Genomic DNA, 14870 nt, shown 5'->3' with positions numbered 1-14870 from the left:
GATTGGAATGTGCTGCCCAGGGAGGTGGTGGAGTCCCCAAGCCTGGCTGTTTCAAGGTGGTTTGGATGTGGTGTTTGGGTCTATGGGTTTGGGGTGACCCTTGCAGAGTAGGGTCAATGGTTGGGCTTGGGGATCCTGAGGGGCTGTTCCAACCTGAATGATTCTATGAAGCTCTGAATAAGTGCAGTGTCTCTCTGCCCCCCTTCTGCCCTGCTCCCAGACTTCCTAGGCAGCCCCTGGCGCAAGGTGCAGTTGCCCTTCTCGGTCATCTACGTGGCCAAGGGGAAGTCGCGGCCAGAGCTCTCTGCTCGCTTCCTGATCCGCCACATGTTCACGGAGGAGGTGCTGGTGAGGAGCAATGTCTATGGCAACCTGGAACGTGGCATGAGCCCTCTGGACTCCAACAAGATTAATGCCCTCAGGGGTAAGGAGGAAAACCACTGCTCAAAGGGTAACCTGGAGGGGGGGGGGGATGAACAGCAGTGATCTGCTTTGTGTCCCCTGGGCAAAGCCTGGAGCTGCAGCATGAGGCTGTCAGGAGGTTGCAGCAGAGGCTGGTGCAAGCGTGCGTCAAGCTGAGAGGAAGCAGAAGAAGTTGTGTTTAAGCAGCTTAAGGTGGTTTACAGGTCATAAACTTGACTCATATGAGCCAGCAATGGGCACTGGCAGCACAGAAGGCCAAGGGCAGCCTGGGCTGCATCCAAAGCAATGTGGCCAGAGCTGGAGAGAGAGGATCCTGCCCCTCTGCTCTGCTCTGGGGAGACCTCACCTGCAGGGCTGGGTCCAGCTGTGGGGCCATCAGCACAGGAAGGACATGGACTTGATGGAGCAGGTCCAGAGGAGGCCATGAAGATGGTCAGAGGGATGGGGAACCTGTGCTCTGAGGACAGGCTGAAGGAGCTGGGGATGTTAAGTCTAGAGAAGAGGAGGCTCCAGGGAGACCTCAGAGCAGCCTGCCAGGACCTGAAGGGGCTCCAAGAAGGCTGCAGAGGGACTGCTCCCAAAGGGCTGCGGGGACAGGAGCAGAGCAAAAATGAGACTGAAATGAGAGCACAGCAGATTGAGATTGGATGTGAGGAACAAGTTGTGCAGCAGGAGGCTGCTGCAACTCTGCAAGAGGTTGCCCAGGGAGGGAGCTGAGGTCCCCCTTGTCCTGTCTCTGGACAGGCTGCTCCTGGCTGTCCTGTGTTGGTGGCCTGCACTTGTTTCAGCTTCCTTACACCCAACAGGAGAAGGCAGCTTGCACGAAGGACTGCTGAGTGAGTGCTCTCTCTCTGTGTTTGCTTTCAGACTTTCTTCAGGAGAATTTCCCTTCCTTTGACCTGAAGGAGACAGGCTATGACTGGAAGGCCTGCGTGGCTGCCATTAACAGCACCATCCGCAGCCTGAGGCACGACTACAGGAAGGCTGCAGGCGGCATGCCCTGGAAGGCGCTGGCAGCCCCGCGCCCTGCTGCCGGCACTCCCGCCCTGAGCCCTGCGCCGCTCCAGCCCTTCCGGAGCGGCACCATCAACCTCACTGACTGACCCTCACCACCCTCCTCTGGCACCACTCTGTCTTCAGCAGGCTTTCACAAGTCCTGCCTGGAAGGCTCTGGCCTAGACTCGTGTGTCCTGCACTGAGCTGCCAGCAGCACTAAACGAGGATTTCCTCAGACCAAAGTCAGCAGAAGGTATAGGGAGCCCTGACTTCTGGGGTGGGACTTGTGCTCCTCACAAGTACCTGCCCCTCTAGCCTGCAGCATTGCTCTGTGCCCTCCCCTAGGAGCAGCTTCTTCTCATGGCTCCTGACTGCTGCCCATGGCTCCCTAGCTGCTTCTCATGGATCATAGAATCATAGATTTGTCAGGGTTGGAAGGGACCACAAATATCATCTAGTTCCAAACCCCCTGCCATGGGCAGGGACAACTCACACTAGATCAGGCTGGCCAGAGCCTCATCTAGCCTGGCCTTAAACACCTCCAGGGATGGGGCCTGAACCACCTCCCTGGGCAACCCATTCCAGGCTCTCACCACTCTCATGGGGAAGAATTTCTTCCTCACATCCAATTTCAGTCTCCCCATTTCTAGTTTTGCTCCATCCCCCCCAGTCCTATCTCTCCCTGACACCCTCAAAAGTCCCTCTCCAGCTTTCTTGGAGCCCCCTTCAGATGCTGGAAGGCCACCAGAAGGTCTCCTGGGAGCCTTCTCCTCTCCAGCCTGCACAACCCCAACTCTCTCAGTCTGTCCTCAGAGCAGAGCAGCTCCAGCCCTCTGCTCATCCTCGTGGCCCTTCTCTGGACACCTTCCAGCCCCTCCAGATCCTTCCTGGAACAGAGGCTCCAGAACTGTTCACAGAGCTCCAGGTGTGGTCTGAGCAGAGTGGAGCAGAGGGGGAGAATCCCCTCCCTGGCCCTGCTGGCCACACTTCTCTTGCTGCAGCACAGGATCTGGTTGGCTTTCTGGGCTGCAAGTGCTCACTGCTGGCTCCCATTGAGCTTCTCCTCAACACAAGGATCCCTGAGTGCTTCTCATGGTTCCCTGAGTGCTTCTCATGGTTCCTAGACTGCTGCTCATGGATCCCTGACTGCTGCTCATGGTTCCTTGTCTTGCTTCTCATGGCTGTGTGAGTTCTCTGTTACTTAGTGGAGTTGAGCTGTGTTCTAGGGGGGTGGTGTTCAGTGGAGTTAAGGGTTCAGAGAATGGTTTGGGTTGGGAGGGACATTTAAAGCTCATCCAGTTCCATCCTCCTGCAATGGGCAGGGATACCTCCCACCAGCACAGCTTGCTGCAGGCCTGATCCAGGCTGCCCACCTCAATCAGTGGCCTTATCAGGTAATGAGTTACTGATTGAAGTTTCTCCTTCCCCCCCCTCCCTGGAGACATCCTCCACAGGGTTTCAGACTCAGGCTCCCTTGCTGATTTGCATTTGGGGTTATCTGGTTTCCTGCTAATTTCTGCTGCTCCTCTTCTTCCCAAACACTCTTGCAAATGCCAAGAACTGTGGTGGGTGTAGATTTTGCCACTTCCAAATCTCAGAAAAAGCCAAAAATGCTTATTTTAGTTTTCCCCCAGTAGCTTTCTGAAGGCTTTCCACTGCCCTTCACAGGTTTGGCTGCAAGGATGCTGTAATTGTTGAAGCACCTGTCTGGCACTGAAAGGTTTTAGTGTGCTGCATACCTGTAGCTCCCAGATTGACAAGTAAAGAATTGAAGCCAAGTAGAAAGAGGTTTCTTGGTTCTGTTATAAAAGGCTTGTTACTTTTTTAATTTTTTTTTTTTTGGTGAACTTTTGTAAAAGAAAAGTGCAGTATTTTGCTGTTAGGAATAAAAAGTTATTTTACAAAGAAAACTGCTCCTTGATTACCTACAGATGTGTCTTAAATACTTCATCCCATGAGGACCTACAGTTCTGGGATATCTCAAGGTTGAAAAAAAGGTGCAGGAGACTTCTCCCATGCCTGCCCAGCTGTGTCTGGTCAGCAGAGAGGAAGGAAGGGAGGAAGGGAGGAAGGGAGGGAGGGAGGAAGGGAGGAAGGGAGGGCGGAAGGGAGGGAGGGAGGAAGGCGAGGGAGGGAGGAATGGAGGATAGGGAGGCCGGGCAGGGAGGGCGGAAAAGGGAGGAAGGAGGAGGGAGGGACGGCAGGCGGACGGGCGGGCGGGAGAGAAGGGAGGCCGGGAGGGCGGGAGGACGGGAGGCAGGGAGGACGGGCGGCATGGCGGGCGGGAGGCAGGGCGGCCGGAACCGGGAGGGAGGGCAGGGCAGGGCAGGGGCACGGGCGGACAGGGCGGTGACGGTGCGGGACGGACGGCCGGGCGGGCGGCCGGAGGCGGGCGGGCGGCCGGGCGGGCCGGGCGGAGGGCGTGGCGAGGCCGGCAGCTGGGGGGCGCAGGGCGGGCGGGCGGAGGCAGAGTGGAGGGCGGCGGGGCGGGCGGCGGGCGGGCGGCGGGCGGGCCGGCGCGGGGGGGCCGGGCGGCGGGCGGCGGGCGGCGGGCGGCGCGGGGGGGGGCGGCGGGGGCGGGGCGGCGGCGCGGCGGGCGCCGGCGGGGCGGGGCGCGGGCGGCGGGCGCGGCGGGCCGGCGGGCGGGGGGCGGGCGGCCGGCGCGGGCGGCGGGCGGGCGGCGCGGCGGCCGGGGCGGCGGCCGGGGCGGCGGGGCGGCGGGCCGCGGCCGGCGGCGGCGCGGCCGGGCGGCGGGCGGGCGGGCGGGCGGCGGCGCGGGCGCGGCGGCGCGGGCGGGGCGGCGGGCCGGGCGGCGGGCGGGGCGGCGCGGGGCGGGCGGCGGGCCGGCCGGGCGGCCGGCGGGGCGGGCGGGCGGCGGGGGCGCGGCGGGCGGGCGGGCGCGGGCGCGGCCGGGCGGCCGGGGGCGGGCGGGCGGCGCGGCGCGGGCGGGCGGGCCGGCGGGCCGGCCGGGCGGGCGGCGGGCGGGGCGGCGGGCGGGGCCGGGCGGGCGGCCGGCGCCGGGGCGGCGGGCGGCGCGGCGGCGGCGCCCGGCCGGGCCGCGGCGGCGCCGGGCCGCGGGCGGGCGGGCGGGCCGGGCGGCGGCGGCGCGGGCGGCCGGGCGGGCGGCCGGCGGCGGCCGGCGGCGGCGGCGCGGGCGGGCGGGCCGCGGCGGGCGGCGGCCGCGGCCGGCGGGCGGGCGCGGGCGGCGGCCGGCCGGCGGCCGGGCGCGGCGGCGGCGCGGGCGGCCGGCCGGGCGCGGCCGCGGCGCGGGCGGCCGGCGCCGGCGGCGCCGCGGCCGGCGCGGCCGGGCGCGGCGCGGCCGGGCGGCGCCGGGCCGGCCGGCGCGGGGCGGCGGCCGGCGGCGGGCCGGCGCGGGCCGGGCGGCGGGGCCGGCGGCGGCGGGCCGGCGGCGCGGCGGCGCGGCCGGGCCGGCGGCGGCGCGGCGGGCGCGGCGGCGCGGGCCGGCCGGCCGGGCGGCGGCGGCCGGCGGCCGGGCCGGCCGGCCGGCGCGGCCGGCCGGCCGGCCGGGCCGGCCGCGCGGGCGGCGCGGCCGCCGGCGGCGGCGCGGCCGGCCGGCGCGGCGGCCGGCGGCCGGGCGGCCGGCCGGCGGGCGCGGCCGGCCGGGCGGGCGGCGCGGCGGCCGGGCGCGCCGGCGGCGCGGCGGCGGGGCGGCCGGCGCGGCCGGCCGGCGGCCGGCGCGCGCCGGGCGGCGGCGCGGCCGGCCGGGCCGGCGGGCGGGGCCGCGCCGGCGCGGCCGGCGGCCGCGGCGGCGCCGCCGGCGCCGGGCGGCCGGGCCGGCGCCGGCGGGCCGGCCGCGGCGGGCGGGCGGCCGGCCGGCGGCGCGCGGGCGCGGCGGGCCGGCGGCGCGGCCGGGGGCGCGGCCGCGGCGCGGCCGGCGGGCGGGCCGGCCGGCGGCCGGCCGCCGGCGCGGCGCCGGGCCGCGGCGGGCGCCGGCCGGCGCGGCCGCCGGCGCGGGCCGGGCGGCGGGCGCGGCCGCGCGGCCGGCGGCCGGCGGCCGGGCGCCGGCCGCGGCCGGCGGCCGGCGGCGCGGGCGGCCGCGGGCGGCCGGGCGGCGGCGGGCGGCGCGGCGGCGCGGGGCCGGCGGCCGGCCGGCGCGGCCGGCGGGCCGGGCGGCGGCCGCGGCGGCCGGCGCGGCCGGCGGCCGCCGCGCCGGCGGCCGCGCCGGCGGCCGGGCCGGCCGGGCGGCGCCGGGCGGGCGGCGCGCGGGCGGCCGGGCCGCGGGCGGCGCGGCCGGGCCGCGCCGGCCGGGCCGCGGCGGCCGGCGGGCCGGCCGCCGGCCGCGGGCCGGCGGCCGGCGCGGCCGGCGCGGGCGGGCGCCGGGCCGGCCGGCGCGGCCGGGCGGCGGCCGCCGGCCGGCGGGCCGCCGGCGCCGCGGCCGGGCGGCCGGCGCGGGGCGGCGGCGGCGCCGCGGCCGGCGCGGGCGCGGGCGGCCGGGCGCCGCCGGGGCCGGCGCCGGGCCGCGCGGCCGGGCGGCCGGCCGGCGGGCCGGCGGCGGGCCGGGCGGCCGGGCGGCCGGCGCGCCGGGCCGGCGGCCGGGCCGGCCGGCGGCCGCCGGCCCGGCGCCGGCGGCCGGGCCGCCGCGGCGGCCGGCCGCCCGGCGGGCGGCCGGGCGCGCCGGCGCCGGGCGGGCCGGCCGGGCGGCCGGGCCGCCGGCCGGGCCGGCGCCGGCCGGGCGGCCGGCGCGGCGGCCGGCCGCCGGCCGGGCGCCGCGGCCGGCGCGCGGGCCGGGCGGCCGCGGGCCGCCGGCGCCGCGGCGGCCGGCCGCGGCCGGGCCGGCCGGCGGCCGCCGGCGGCCGGGCGCGGCGGCCCGCCGCCGGCGCCGGCCGCGCGGCCGGCGCGGGCCGGCCGGGCGCCGCCGGCCGGCGGGCGGCCGGCGCCGGGCCGGCCGCGGCCGGCCGGCGGCGCGGCCGGCGGGCGGCCGGGCGGCCGCCGCGGCGGCCGGCCGGCCGGCGGCCGGCCGCGGGCCGGCCGCGCGGCGCGGCGCCGGCCGGGCCGCCGGCCGGCCGCGGCCGGCCGGCCGGCCGCCGGCCGGCCGGCCGGCCGCCCGGCCGGCCGGCGGCGCGGCCGGCGCGGCCGGCGCGGCCGGCGGCCGGCGCGCCGGCCGGCCGCCGGCCGGCGGGCGGCCGGCCGGCCGGCGCGGCGGCCGGCCGGCCGGCCGGGCGGCCGCGCCGGCCGGCCGCCGGCGGCCGGCCGGCCGGCCGGCCGCGCCGGCCGGCCGCCGGCCGGCCGGCCGCGCCGGCGGCCGGCCGGCGGCCGGCCGCGCCGGCCGGCCGGCCGGCCGGCCGGCCGGCGCCGGCGGCCGGCGCGCCGGCCGGCCGGCGGCCGGCGGGGCCGGCCGCGGGCCGGCCGGCCGCGCGGCCGCGGCGGCCGGCCGGCGGCCGGCCGGCCGGCCGGCCGCCGGCGGCCGGCCGCCGGCCGGCCGGCCGGCCGGCGGCCGGCCGGCCGGCCGCGGCCGGCCGCGCCGGCCGGCCGGCCCTGGCCGGCCGGCCGCCTGCCGCGCGGCCGGCCGTGCCCGGCCGGGCCGTGCCGGCCGGCCGGGCCTGCGGGCTGGCCGTCCGGCGTGTCGTGCGTTGGCCGGCCGTGCCGGTGCGGCTGCCGGCCGGCGGGCGGGCTGCGGTGCGCCGGGCGGCGGTCGGCCGTCCCGGCCGGCCGGCGGGCGTGGCGGGCGGCTCCGGCCGGTCGGGCGGCGGCCGTGCTTGCCGGGCGTCCGGGCGTGCCGTGGCGCCGGCCGGCCGCCTGGCCGGAACCCCCAAGCCTGGAGGAGCTCGCCAGGCCGCTGAAGTCCCCGCGGCGGAGGAGGACGCCACCTCCCAGGCGGAAAAAGCCGCCCGGCAGGCAGAGGCAGAGCGCCCCCAGCTAGAGAGAGAGACGGTAGTCCCAGCCCCAGGCCGGGGGGTAGGGCCAGGCTGCGCCAAGCGGTCCCTATCCCGCTCAGCCACATCGAGAGGATACATATGCAACTACCAAGCAGCATCCCCTCACGCCACACGCTATCAACCTGAGCTAGGGACAGGGCTCAGTTCAGTGAATGTTCACTGAATGTCATCTTTGAATCAGAGAATGTTAGGGGTTTGGGAGGGACCTCCAGAGAACATCCAGTCCAAGCCCCCTGCCAGAGCAGTAGCACCCAGGGTAGTCTACATAGGAATGCATCCAGGTGTGTTTGGAAAGTCTCCAGAGAAGGAGACTCCACAACCTCTCTGGGCAGTCTGCTCCAGGGCTCCATCACTCTCACCACACAGCAGTGTCTCCTACTGTTGAGGTGGGACCTTCTGGTTTCCAGCTTGTCCCTGCTGCTCCTTGTCCTGTCACTGGGCATCATCACAAAGATTCTGGCACCTGCATCCTGACCCCCACCCCTCAGCTATTGATAGACATTGATCAGATCCCTCTCAGCCTTCTCTTCTCCACACTAAACAGCCCCAGGGCTCTCAGTCTCTCTTCACAGGGAGATGCTCAAGTCCCCTAAGCATCCTCCTGGCTCTCCCTTGGACTTTCTCCAGCAGCTCTCTGTCTCTCTTGAACTGGGGAGCCCCAAACTGGACACAGGATTGCAGGGGTGGTCTCAGCAGGGCAGAGCAGAGGGGCAGCAGAACCTCCCCAGCCCTGCTGCCACACTTTTCTTGCTGCCCCCCAGGATCCCATTGGCTCTCTTGGCCACCAGGGCACATTGCTGTCCCCCGCAGAACTTGCTGCCCACCAGCACTCCAAGGTCTTTCTCCTTGGAGCTGCTTTCCAGCAGGGCATTCCCTAACCTGTCCTGGTGCCTGCTGTTATTCCTCCCCAGATTCACACTCTTCCCAAAAGCTGCAAATCTCTGCCCTTGCTCAGGATGGTGCTTGAAGGTTGCACTTGGTGATCTTTCAAGGGCTGGATGATCTTTTGAGGACCCTTCCAACCCCTAACACTCCGATTCTGTGACATTTACTCAAGAAACCTGAAATCTCTCTGCTCTGTTCAGCCCAGATCCAGATCAGCAAAACACTGAGCATTAACCAGCTGCTAAACACAAGGAACTGCTAAGAATGCTTCAAAAAAAAAAAAAAACCAAAAACCCAAACTGTGCAATCCCCTCCCTGTTTAGAGCCTTTATTCACTGTGGCAATTAAATCTGTCCACGAGTGCTCTGCTGTGTAAAGGACCTAAGTACCGGCACACAATTAACTCTGAGCTGGGTCCCAAAGCCAGCAGTGCTGGACAGGATTTCCCCCACCTCTCTCTCTGCCTTGCACTGCACCTCAGCTCAATGCAGAGAACATTCATGACCTTAACAGATATTTTTTGTTTGTTTCTGTGAAGAGGGATTTCCTCTGAACTATGTCACACCTCCTCCTCCAATGGTCCCAGCCTGCAGAATGCTTTCCTGACAGGAAGCATTAACAAGGTTTTATGTATTACATATAGAATTGTCAGGGTTGGAAGGGACCTCAAGGCTCAGCCAGTCCCAACCCCCTGCCATGGGGCAAGTTGCTCACAGCCACATCCAGCCTGGCCTTAAACACCTCCAGGGATGAGGCTTTCACCACCTCCCTGGGCAACCTGTGCCAGTCTCTCACCACCCTCATGGGGAAGAATTTCCTCCTAACATCTGCATCTGCATTTCTTGTTAAGAGGGTTTTGTAACAGCTTTTCATGACTATTATCTGCTGTAAGCAGAAACAACAGCCAGGAAATGGTGTTAGTGCAAAGCAAGTCTTGACTCATGGAATTGTTGGGGTTGGAAGGGACCTCAGCAAGGACACACAAGGACCTCAGCAAAACTGTGTCTGAAACATCTCTCAGAGTGGAGGCAGGAGGGGCAGGGAGAAAAGATCCAGAGTGGCAGACAAAGGAGGTAAAGAAAAGGAATCTGAAGAGTAAGGAAGAGGCAAAGGTCTTTCAGAAACCCAGGCAGGCACCTCAAGGCTCAGCCAGTCCCAACCCCCCTGCCATGGGCAGGGACACCTCACACCACAGCAGGTTGCTCACAGCCACATCCAGCCTGGCTGCAAAAACCTCCAGGGATGAGGCTTCCACAACCTCCCTGGGCAACCTCTGCCAGTCTCTCACCACCCTCCTGGGGAACAACTTCTTCCTGACATCCAATCTCAATCTCCCCATTTCTAGTTTTTCTCCATATAATAATAATAATAAAAAAAAAAAGTTAATCTCTTCAGGTCCAGAAGGTTTAGGGAGGTTCTCCTCCCCCTCTACTCTCCCCTGCTGAGATCATACCTGGAATATTGTGAACAGTTTTGGGTTCCCCAATTCAATGGAGGGGGAGAGGAGAAGGGAGAAGGGAGAGAGTGTGGAGCTGGGAATGGTGCAGCAATGGGCACTGGCAGCACAGAAGGCCAAGGGCAGCCTGGGCTGCATCCAAAGCAGTGTGGCCAGAGCTGGAGAGAGAGGATCCTGCCCCTCTGCTCTGCTCTGGGGAGACCTCACCTGCAGGGCTGGGTCCAGATCTGGAGCCCTCAGCACAGGGAGGACATGGACCTGATGGAGCAGGTCCAGAGGAGGGACACAAAGATGATCAGGGGGAGCTGGAACACCTCTGTCACAAGGACAGGCTGAGGGAGCTGGGGGTGTTCAGCCTGCAGAAGAGAAGGCTCCAGGCACACCTCAGAGCAGCCTGCCAGGACCTGAAGGGGCTCCAAGAAGGCTGCAGAGGGACTGTGCCCAAAGGGCTGCAGGGACAGGAGCAGGGACAAGGGTTTGAAAGGAGAGCAGAGCAGATTGAGCTTGGAGGTGAGGAACAAGTTGTGAAGCAGGAGGCTGCTGCAACACTGCAAGAGGTTGGCCAGGGAGGGAGCTGAGGCCCCATGGCTGGAGATGGTGAAGGGGAGGCTGGAGAAGGCTGTGAGCAACCTGCTCTAGTGGAGGATGTCCCTGCTGAGTGCAGGGGGTTGGACTTGATGAGCTTTGGAGCTCCCTTCCAACCCAAACCACTCTAGGATTCTATGATCCTATGACCATGTCTCTTCCCATGGGGCTCAGTCTAACCATGCCCACAGTGACTCATGAAGTGCAGTAGAGCTGCTCACCCTCCCAGGGTGCAGGCAGCATGCATCACAAGCAGCCAAACCCCTGCAGAAGTGAGCCCCAGATACATTTGCATTAATCATTGTGAGCCTGAAATAAAAGCAGCACTGCTGGCAGCCGTGATTAAGAGCTTTCCACTGATAAGAAGCCTCACTCACCCTCCAAATGAATTGCTGAGTGGTGAAGGATTCAGATAACAGCCAAACCATTTGATTTAGTGCAACAGCAAGACACAAGAAGAAAGGGAAAAATATTATTTCAAAAATAAGGACACTACACCTGCTCTGTGGCAGGCCCTGAGCTCATTTCAGGCAGACAGGGAAACCGCCCCAGGCTCCATGGCCAAGCCTAAGCCCCAGGGCAGGCTGGTCACAAGTCCCTTGATGCCTGATGGATGCCTTAGGCAGAGCTGAAGTGGAGGAGTCACAGAATGGCTCAGGTTGGAAGGGACCTCAGAGCTCAGCTCCTCCACCATGCCCAGGGACACCTCTCAGCTAGACTCTGCTGCTCAAGGTCTCATCCAGCATGGCCTTCAACACCCCCAGGCAGGATGCAGCCACAGCCTCCCTGGGCAACCTGTGCCAGGCTCTCACCAGCCTCATGGGGAACAATTTCTTCCTGACACCGAATCTGAATCTCCCCATTTCTAGTTTTGCTCCATCCCCCCCAGTCCTATCCCTCCCTGACACCCTCAAAAGTCCCTCCCCAGCTTTCCTGCACCCCCCTTCAGATCCTGGAAGGCCACCAGAAGGTCTCCTGGCAGCCTTCTCCTCTCCACACTGCACAACCCCAACTCTCTCAGTCTGTCCTCAGAGCAGAGCAGCTCCAGCCCTCTGCTCATCCTCATGGCCCTTCCCTGGACACCTTCCTGCACACCAGCTAGTACCAAAGATGCCAGAGAGTATCAAAACCCACCACAATCTCCTCCTGGAGATCTGCCAGTGAAAGCCAGGGCAGGCACCAGCTCTGCTCCTGCACTCCTGCCATGGAATTTGTTTCTTTGTCCAAGGAGGGGCTGTGGTGCAAATCAGCCTCTGCTGCCACCCTCCTCCGCAGGGGGAAAGAACCTTCCTGGGTTTCACTGTTCCCTTGCTGCTTGTCGAGCATCAGAGCTGAGGGTTTCTCTTTCGCGTCAACGACTTTCCAGCTCTGACCTTTCCAACTTCCCAGCCCCGAAGCACTTCCGACGTCTCTGTGCCTCTCACCGCCGGGCAGCGCCCTTGCAGCACAGCAATGCTTACGGCATTGCCTCTCCCGATGCCTCGCGAAACGCTTTCAGCAGGGCTATTCCTCCTCGGTATTAGGGAGCTGTGCTCCTGGGGGCAGCTCACCACGCAGGGATTTGTATTAGTGAACCCAAGAAGTGAATGTAAAAAGCACAAGAGGAAGAGTCCTTCCCCCTCCTCTACTCTCCTCCCTTTGTGTTTGGAAGTTTATTCTGAATCCTAATGGGATATGGCTGTGTGAATAGGGACATTTCAAGCACTGCCTCCTTGCTGTGATCCCAATAAATGTTGGATGCTGCTAGTGGAGTCCCCAGCAGGTGTTTTTGGAGGGGAAATCTCGCTGGCATATGGCACAGAGGGACAATTGCAGAGCAACAAGCAGAAGCTGATACTGCCCAGTAGTAGAAGAAGTTGTTCCCCATGAGGGTGGTGAGAGACTGGCAGAGGTTGCCCAGGGAGGTGGTGGAAGCCTCATCCCTGGAGGGTTTTGCAGCCAGGCTGGATGTGGCTGTGCCCTAGTGTGAGGTGTCCCTGCCCATGGCAGGGAGGCTGGGACTGGCTGAGCCTTGAGGTCCCTTCCAACCCTGGCAATTCTGTGATTCTATTAGGACCACACTGCTTTGGAGCTAATGGCACTAGGGGTAATGAGGGTGGGGAAGGAGAACCTGTCCTGAGGGCTGCTCAGTGGCTGGTGACTCCCCTTAGCAGGCACAACACCACCCCCAAAATGCTGTCAGTCCTTTGATAAGGCTTGGAGGGAAGCTGGCAGGGTGCTCAAAGGCAAACTGCAGCACAGCTTTGGGACAGGAGGGTGCTGCAGCTGGCAGCAGGGCTCCCTGGCAGCTCTGCCTCAAAGGGAGGCCAAACCTGAACAGCAGTACAGAAACCCCTCAGGAGGGGAGGGGAAGGAGAAGGAAGACTTGCCCAAGGAGGTGGTGGAGTCGCCATCCCTGGAAGTGTTTAAAAAGAGCCTGGATGAGGCACTCAGTGCCATGGGTTAGTTGATCAGATGGTGTTGGCTGATAGGTTGGACTTGGTGATCTCCAAGGTCTTTTCCAACCTGGTTAACTCTGTGATTCTGTGATCCACCTGGGGTCCAGAGCCCCAGCAGGATGCCCATGCACACAGCCTGCACCACCTTCCTTGCTTCAAGCCACACTCAGCTGGAAAGCTGAAGTGTTCCTATTCAGGGCTCACAGGTCTGGGTGGCAGAGATTTTTCTCTCCCCTTCTCCACCAGGTGCTAGCCAGCTGGTGAACACAGCCAGCACAGCTCAGCCCAACCCACCCCTGGCCACCAGCCATCCTCCCCTGATGGATGAGCTGCCACACACTCAAAAGGTGAGAAGGCCCAGCCAGGCTTCAGCAAAAGGGGTGGGAAAGCCCTGAGAAATAGCCTGGTTTAGTATTGATGTGATTTCTGGTTGGATTTTTGTGAGATCTTCAAGGTGAGGCTGGACAGGGCTCTGGGCAACCTAGTGGAGGATGTACCTGATGACTGCAGGGGATTGGGCTGGATGAGCTTTGGAGGGCCCTTCTAACCCAGACCATTCCATGATTCTATGATCCCATGAGTCCCTGACCCCATGACTCCCTGACCCCATGATTCCAGAATCCTATGACCCCATGAGCCCAGAATCCTATCCTGCATGATTCCAGAATCCTATGAGCCCATGAGCCTGTGACTCCATCAGCCCATGATTCCATGACCCCATGATTCCATAATCCTATGAGTCCATGATCCCATGACTCCATGACCCCATGAGCCTATGATTCCATGATGCCATAATCCCATGACCCCATGATCCCATGACCCCATGAGCCTATGATTCCATGATGCCATAATTCCATAATCCCATGACCCCATGATTCTATGACTCCATGATCCCATGACCCCATGAGCCTATGATTCCATGATCCCATGATGCCATAATTCCATAATCCCATAAGCCTATAACTTCATGATTCCGTGAGCCCATGACCCCATGCCTCCATGATGCCATGAGCCTATGACTCCATGATACCATAATTCTATAATCCCTTGACTCCATGATCCCATGACCCCAGGAGCCCATCCATGACTCCACACTTTGGGCTCCCTGCCCTTCTGCAGCTTGCCTGAGCAGGACAGTGCTGTGGTAGAGCTGGGGAGAGCCCTGAGTCTTACAGAGTGGGAAGGTGGACAGACAGACAGAGACAAGTCTGAAGGGTTCAAAGAAAGGTGTGGACCTCCCTAGAGCAGGGTCAGGCCACCTTCATCTGCTCTAACTGCAATCCAAATAACTACAGCTGCAAGGCAGGGGGCAGGGATTGGCAAGGGATCAAGGGGAGGCTTTGCCATAGGGTCTCAGCAAACTGGAAGTGATTGCTGACAGCCAGCTGGAAGCTGGCAGAGGCACTGGGCTGGAGCTGAGGGTTGCTGCAGCTGGGATTTCATAACACCAAATTGCTGGCCTCTCAGGCAGGGCTGGAGTCAGGTCCTAAAATCTTATTTATGTGATTAGTCCCTCTGGGCCATATCCTTATTGCTCTTACACCAGAACAACTCAGAGGAGGGGAGGAGGGGGAGGGAAAAGGAAAGCCTCCTCGTTAAAAGGTCCCTCTAGAAGGGAAAAACAAAAGCCAGCTCTGGTAATGTCCCCTAGCCTGCATCCAGCAGGCATGGCCCGGCACAGAAATAAGCTGCACAGCAGGCAGCTGTCTCCAGCAGAACCAGCACAGCCCTCAGAGCCTCCCACCACCTCCTTCAGACCAGGGCTGCCTGGTGCTAATCATCCAGCTCATTAATCTTTGGGGGTCCAATTTACCTCCAAACCTGCTCCCTCCCCTCCCCTGAGCAGCACAGCAGTCACAGAATCACAGAACCAACCAGGTGGGAAAAGACCTCAGAGCTCATCAAGTCCAACCTATTACCTAACCCCTAACACCTCCTGACAACTAAACCAAAGCTCCAAGTGCCACAGCCAAGCTTTTCTTGAACACCTCCAGGGGTGGGGACTCCACCACCTCCCTGGGCAGCACATCCCATGGCCAATTGCTCTTTCTGGGAAGTCCTTGCTATGGAAGCATTTGCTGCCTCCACAGCCTGGTTCCTTCCTGGGAGCCCCCAGCCTGGCACTGATTTGGAGGGAGCCAGCCCTGAACTTGCTGGGGCAGACCCTCAGCTGCATGCCAGGGGAGCATG

The 14870-nt window shown here is 64.7% G+C and overlaps 1 protein-coding gene across 1 annotated transcript; it reads right to left on the bottom strand.

The window, feature by feature from the left end:
- Positions 1-2616: 2616 nt before the first annotated feature.
- On the bottom strand, positions 2617-7785 carry LOC128978824 (basic proline-rich protein-like). Its single transcript, XM_054396885.1, has 4 exons — positions 7780-7785; positions 4420-7296; positions 3619-3857; positions 2617-2641 (listed from the first exon to the last, which is right to left on the bottom strand). Exons 1-4 carry the CDS (start codon positions 7783-7785, stop codon positions 2617-2619), a joined length of 3147 nt encoding a protein of 1048 aa, XP_054252860.1.
- Positions 7786-14870: the final 7085 nt, after the last annotated feature.

The sequence above is a fragment of the Indicator indicator genome, chromosome 1 (assembly GCF_027791375.1).
Source record: "Indicator indicator isolate 239-I01 chromosome 1, UM_Iind_1.1, whole genome shotgun sequence".
In the NCBI taxonomy this organism is placed as follows: Eukaryota; Metazoa; Chordata; class Aves; order Piciformes; family Indicatoridae; genus Indicator; species Indicator indicator.
This window is presented reverse-complemented; position numbering and strand designations above follow the sequence as displayed.

Excerpts from the sequence above, each read along its gene's own strand:
- LOC128978824 (XM_054396885.1), bottom strand. Across the intron at positions 3,858-4,419 it reads CGGCGCCGGCCGCCCGCCCG|CTGCCGGCCTCGCCACGCCC; the intron begins GCCCCGCCCGCC and ends TGCGCCCCCCAG. Across the intron at positions 2,642-3,618 it reads CGCCCGCCCGTCCGCCTGCC|AACACAGCTCAACTCCACTA; the intron begins GTCCCTCCCTCC and ends CCACCCCCCTAG.